General features: G+C 35.9%; 1 protein-coding gene across 4 annotated transcripts; it reads right to left on the reverse strand.

The window, feature by feature from the left end:
• Positions 1-778: 778 nt before the first annotated feature.
• On the reverse strand, positions 779-5,420 carry LOC120092491 (Disease resistance protein (TIR-NBS class)). Of its 4 annotated transcripts, XM_039050586.2 has the most exons (4): positions 5,137-5,420; positions 4,764-4,914; positions 4,284-4,353; positions 779-3,985 (listed from the first exon to the last, which is right to left on the reverse strand). In XM_039050586.2, the coding sequence occupies exon 4, from the start codon at positions 3,915-3,917 to the stop codon at positions 921-923; it is 2,997 nt and encodes a 998-aa protein (XP_038906514.1). In that variant the 5' UTR covers positions 3,918-3,985; positions 4,284-4,353; positions 4,764-4,914; positions 5,137-5,420; the 3' UTR covers positions 779-920. The 4 variants fall into 4 exon arrangements, with proteins under 4 accessions (XP_038906514.1, XP_038906516.1, XP_090163969.1 ...); XM_039050588.2 differs by lacking the exon at positions 4,764-4,914; XM_090307843.1 differs by lacking the exon at positions 5,137-5,420 and having other exon boundaries at positions 4,764-5,089.
• Positions 5,421-6,769: the final 1,349 nt, after the last annotated feature.

Consider the following 6,769-nt stretch of genomic DNA (forward strand, 5'->3'; position numbering starts at 1 on the left):
AAATTTTAACTAAGGTAATTTAGAGTCATTTAAATAAAGGTTAAATTATAAGTTTAATTATTTAACACAAATTCAAACTTTTCAAAAAAAATTATCAGATGATATAGATTTTAATTTTATGTATAATAGAACTCCCAACTTTCAATTTTGTATCTAGTAGATTAGTAAATTTTAAAAACTTAAAAACTCAAAAACTAAATTTATAATTTTTAAAGGACCAAATAGAGATTATATTTGTATTTAACCTTTAAAATATATCATCTCAATAATTAAATAATTTATTGTTAATCTGGGTCCCGTTCTTTGAGAACTTTTTAATCTTAGACGTTATATAGGGGGTAAAAATCTAAATATGATGCTCCCTTAAATAAAGTTAATAAACTATGTTGATATATCACATACATTATACATTAGAACATCAAATATCAATCCTTTTTCATCCAAGTAATGTATAGTCGAGACATCATAAATAACACAATATTTGAAGAATGATTATTCATATAAAAAACAAATAAATATACATTTTGAAAGAAACCCAACCTATTCCTATGTCTACCACATTAAGCATTGTTCTAAGACCAGTTGAAAAATAACAAACAAACAAAGACAAACTTGGAACAAATGTCAAATAAAGCTGCTTCTTCGAGCTTGATGTTATCAGTGAAAAATATATATATCAGAACAAGTTCACCTGTAGCAGCCAGAATCGTAACGATACAGAATGCACAAAACCGAAACGTAAAAGAGGCAAGATTTAAAGGTGTTAGTTCGCTTCGGCTCGGCAAAAAAAACTACTATAAGTAGGGGTTAGAATTTTATAAAAGAATTTTCTGGGAAAGTATACAGTGGTTTATTTGACATTCTTGCTATATAATCAATCTAGGGAGTAAAAATTATACCTTACAAGAAAATTATTGAACCTATGGAGAAGAATGAATATGGAAATTAGCAATAAGCCTATTGAGTTTACTTAGAGTTTCACGAGCAGATATTGTGTCTGGATGATCCTCACCAGATATAGAAGTTCTGATGAAGATTGCCTTTCGAATTAGATCGTCCCCGATGTCGAATTGTCCCCCTCTTAGCATTAGTCTCGCTCGGGTTTCTAACAGTGTTGCTCTACATAGAGCCAGCTCTTGCCAAAGATAAGGATTCAGCTGTGCATTTGTCTGAATTGGCCTCCAGCAAAGCGACTTATCAAACCACTTCTCGACTGGGGTAACAAAGGCTTGATCTGCAGCTTCTAATGCATTTGTGCACAACCGAAGAAGTTCTAATGCAGTGGTGCACTGGGAGAATGTGAGAAATGTCCTAATGGCAAGCGGTAAAACGACTTCTTTTATGAGGTATAATAGCTCCGACACTTTGAGCTCGACAACTACAGGGTCCCGACCAAACCCGAAGAGCAAGAAACATGCTGCCCATATATGTTCCGAGTGATGAAGGATGAATGGACGGTTCATGACAGCTTGAACCATTGCTTGTGCGACTCCATTCACCCCTCTCTTGCGCGCATATAGCTTGACAAGATCATTGAAATGTAGGCATCCCTGTTTGGTGCTGCTTCGGGCCATATTGAACCTTAATAACATGGAAGTTGCTTCGGCTTCCGACTTTTTCATGTAAGATGAAGTTAAACCACAAGCCATGGAACGTAACAACTTTCTCCACAACCTTGTGCGCTGCCGCTTTTCTGGTATCTTGTGTGCTGCAAGGGTTAACTGCGAAACGGGAATAGCAGCTGGACCAAACCAACCACTTGCTAGAGCCATTCTAGTCGCTAAGCTCCGTGGCCCGTCAGCATGGTCGAAAATGGAGAAACATACTTCGAAAAGCTGCATAAGGAAGGTATTGCGCCGAAATACATGAGCTTCCCGACCACTCCATGATTGATCTTTGAAGGGCATTCTATTGGTTGTATCCAACAATCTAGTGGGTGTTATGGGAAGCTCAGATAAGATTGCACCAATTATTGCAAGGCCCAGCGTTAGCCTTCCAACTTTCTCTTCAATGACTCTCAAAACGTCGATTTCCGCAATAGAGTAGTCTCGAAGGTTTCCTTGCATTAAACACATTGCTTCAGCCCCCGATAAGTAGGATAGTTTCAAAGGCTCCAAATTCATCACACGAGGAAGTCGAGTGGATATTATGATATGCGTCTCTCCACCAAAACGAGGAAGAAGATCCATCACAAGTTTGTGATCCCACCAATCCTTTTCACACTCTAAATTATCGATTATCAACAAAAACGGAATGTTTCTCATCAGCTCTGTACGAATTCTTGAAATGGCTGCCTCTTCCTGCTCCTCAAAGTTTTTTATCTTGCTTTTACCTGAGAAATTTCCAAATCCTACATCAACTTCTAGGAAGGTACCTAAGTTCAGATAATTTTGCCTGATATATCTGCTTTCGCCTCCAATCCATAAAACCATCTTGTACTTTTGGTGATGTCGATACGCAAATTCTAAGAGAAGCTCGGTCTTACCGATCCCGGAGTCCCCCGAAATGCAAGCAATGCCTTTCCCATACAAAATTTTGGCTGTTCTTTTTCTCTTGGCATACCTTTCACCACTTTTTGTTTTCAGTCGTCGATGCCGTTGAGGAAATTCAATACTCTGCATTTCAATCTCCTTTTCAGACTCCTTCCACACAATAGGTTCTTTACCCTTCTTGTTGCGCATTTCTAATGGTAGCTCCCTCTGTTTCTCCTCTAATGAACTTTTACTCCAACCAAGGGTCAAATTTTTCCGTCTTGGCCGAGCTTTCAGTTCAAAGTAATCTCTTTCAGAATCACCAGTTATATTGCCAAAAAGTATGAATTCTAGCTCTGATAATTCTTTCTTCCTGCCTATGAAATTCTCGTTTCGGGGAAAAGGAAACTCTTCTTTCTCTACCTTCTCCCTCCACTTAGTCAAGTGCTCGACAACACTTCGCCTTCCCAACCTCATTGCAAGTAGCATGACGGCTTTCAGTATGCAATCCCTCCAGTTACCATTCTGAGCTTCGAATTTCCACTCGTCGACTCGACAAAGCCCTTCAATGGCTTCTTTCCATTCCTTCTCCAATCCTCCATACAGAACCCACAAATCACCCCCATGTTTTTCCCACAAATCTCCCCTCTTCTCCACTATGTCTCTAGCAAGACAATCTCCTGGACTCAAATCAAAAAATATTGGGACCAAGTTCTTCTTGCCAGAGAAAAACCGAAGCTCCTCGATGGTGTAAGGATTTTGGAATGACTTCTTTGTCAGAATCACAACTCCAAACGAGGATGCATCCATTGCCCTCTCAATAACTCTATGCTTGCGAGAATTTCTACATTTTGCTCTATCAGACACAAAGCAACTCATCCCATGAACCTCCATCTCTGCACGAAGCCAGTTAGCAAACCGCAGCAAGGAAGGCTTGGAACCATGCAAACCTATGAAAACATCATAACTTCTTAGTCTAGTCGAGGAAATTGAAATTGGAGCTGTCGTGTAAGAAGTTACGTTACTTCTGCTATGCTTTTTATACTTTTCTCTAGGCCCCAAATAGTCATTTCCATGAGCAAAGCTACAACTATAAGGAGTACTTCCAGATATTCCAGTTGAGGATGAAGCTTGATCGAACTTCTGACAATCACCCGGAATGCAAGTTTCTGGATTTCGTATCAGATCCGAAACCGCAAATTTTGCTTTCAACAGAGATTCAGAATCCGGAACCACCACACTGGAACTTATTGGATCAACTCTGAAGTCCATGCTTTCACACCCCACTTCTGTCTTTGATGCTTCTGACCTTCGACATGTCGATGACCTTGGAGAAAAGAATGGCGACTGAAGTGCCGAAAAGAATGTCGATGAGGATGATGACAAATTTCTAGAAGTTGTAGCAGGCAATGACCCAAACCGGGAGCTTTCTTCTCCAACGTCCATATCCACAAAAGCTCATTCTTGAACTTAATACGGGAAATCTAAAGCTTGCATTCTGAATGTGGCACCCCCTTGAAAAAAGGAACACAACAGAGAGAATTGAAGTCATTGAGTGGAAGTAAAACAATTAGCAGACCAAATTTCTTGCATTCTTGTAGTCCATAACATTGCCATGGTGGACTTCAGCAGCAATTTGCAGAACAATCTTTAATGGCATCAAACAAAGGGGCAGGCAGGGGCAGGCAAATTTAATAGCATTCATTCAAGATCTAAATGAGACATTACATAATTTTTCCAGCAAAAAGCCCATATCTCAAACAAACAACATAAACAACAATGATTTACAAAAACTCAGATCTGATTACTCACTTGATTTCAAATCTCAAAAGTTGTCACATGGGTATTCGATCTTATCCCTCCAGATTCATGGACTCAGTTCCTATCAATGAAATGAAAAGCCAAAAAACAAAAACTCAGCAAAGTTCAAAATTCCATCAACCCAAACAAATATCATAATAAACCAAAAAAATCTAGAAAGAAGTGATTTCAAAAGCCAACAAACTAAACTAGTTAGCATAAGAAAGGAGAAGCAAGCAAGCATTGGAACAGTAAATACTAAACAGTAAGCTAAATGAATGATAAAAGGAGATAATAGAAGAAAAGTAAAAATAAGAGAAAGAGAGAGAGAGACCTTGCAGAATGTTACAATTAAGAAGTTTGGAAAATGAATGAACTCTTACTCTTTTCACATAGATTTGAGAAAGACCCATTTGCAGAATGGGATAGTAAAAGTCAAAAAATAAAGCAAAATTAGCAGAGAAGATAAAAAGAAAGCAAATATTGGCTAACCTTTTTTCAGAAGAAGAAAAGAAAAAAAAAATCCAAGTGGCTCCCTGACCCCTGTTCTGATATTAGACAAACACTCTCTCCAAAATGCTAACAGAATAACCCCACTAAGCCCCTCTTTTCTCTCTCTCTGAAGGAGAAAGTCACACTGTATCTGAGAGAGATGGAGAATTTTTTAGTCTGAAATCAAAGGTACACACCATTTGAAGAGAAAGAAGAAGAAAAGGGGGAAAAATGAAATAAATTGAAAAAACAAAAACAAGGGTCCCAGGCCACGGATCTGACGAAGGGTATGCTTTGTAGGCTCCACAAACCTTCAAAGAAAAACCCTTTTAATCTGCAGTGAAAGTCTTAGAAAAAGGAAAAAGGAAAATACCCCAGTGATTTTGCCTTCTGGATTCATTCATATCTTCAAACACCTCTTGGAAATGGCCACTTTGTTTGTTTGTTTGTTCCTCTTTCTGGGGTTTTAACCTTTATCCCCTAAAAAGAAAAAAGATAAAAACTTTCTTTTCAAACCCCTTTTCTTTTCTCTCAAACTCTCAGCTCTTTCTCCTCCATGATTAATGGTAATGCCAATCAAACCCTAATTTTTTGGGGGGTTTTAGTTTGATTGTAATTGGGATTCAAGATTTTTCCTTTCTTTGTTGGTGTTAGGAAAGAAAATTCAAAACATAATGGGATTCTCAAACTAACCCCATTAAAGATATTCCCACTTTTTGTACAATAATTTTGAGCTACTTTATAATTACATTGTCCATTATTACCTTGATTGTTGGTTATGGTTACCTTCCTCTTCCTCTTAGCTTTAAATGTCACATTTATAGTCATAAATCAACGTGCATCCATGTAATTGCATGCCATTAGGCGGACATTAGTTGTCTTTCATCAAAGCCCAAGACTTCATCTTTAGGGAGAATTATATCAAAAGTTTTAATTTTTTAATTCAAAGTCTACCAGATTTCTTCTATTCTTATGGTTAAAGAGATTGTTTCATAAACAAAAGTTAGTTGATTTAAAGTATCTATCTTGGATCTCATTCTTTGATTATGTTTTGTCTAAAAAAGATTATGTTTTGTCTAAAAAAAGAGATCAAACCATTAGGACTTAACATATTTTATTTTAAAAATTAAATATTGAGAGATTAATTTATAAGTTAAATTACCATCGGAGTCAATTCAAGGATTAATTTATGTGCACCTAGACTAATCTCATGGAACAACCTATCTAAACCTATACATTTGATTGTCAAAAAAACTTAAAGATATTAAATCGTATATGACTCAATAGATAACATACTCATGATCATTTTCAACAATCGATGATTCGATCTCCCACTCCTATAAGTGTCTAATAAATATCAAAACCTTAAAAAAAATCTTCCCAAAACGATTAAAAAAATAATACTAATAGGTTATTTACTTGTTTTACTTTTTTATTAACAAAAATTATGAACTTAGATTTAAAATTGATTTTTTTTCAATATTAATAAGTGTTTAAGTCCAACTAATTTCATGGTAGCCCACATTGCCCTACAATACTAATGTCAAAAAAACTCGTAGAATATTAAATTTTAGGTAGATGACCATCGTAGATTGAACTCATTTTCTCTAAGCCTTCTATCAAATTCATGTTCTTTATTTACCATTTGGTTAACTGTTTACAAAATTAAAAATTTTGTGTCCTATTAAACATAAAATTCAATTTTATATCTAATATATAGATTAATTTTAAAGATTTTTTTAGTATGCCCAAATTTAATAGGTACAAAAACTTACTTTACATTTTTAAAGTTTAGAGACTCATTAGACACATGATTGAAAGTTCAAATATCTTTTAGAACTTCATTTATGGATTCTTTTGGATACAAATTTGAAAGTTTGGAATTTTACATTTTTCTCCAATTCGTTTTTTAGAAAAAGTATCGTTTCAAATTATAAAAAAGTAGAACTCAATACACACACCTCTACGCACATATATCTCTATAACAAATCTTCTTTGGGTCGCTC

This window comes from Benincasa hispida, chromosome 12 (genome assembly GCF_027475165.1).
Source record: "Benincasa hispida cultivar pf3 chromosome 12, pf3_genome.v1.1, whole genome shotgun sequence".
NCBI classification, from domain to species: Eukaryota; Viridiplantae; Streptophyta; class Magnoliopsida; order Cucurbitales; family Cucurbitaceae; genus Benincasa; species Benincasa hispida.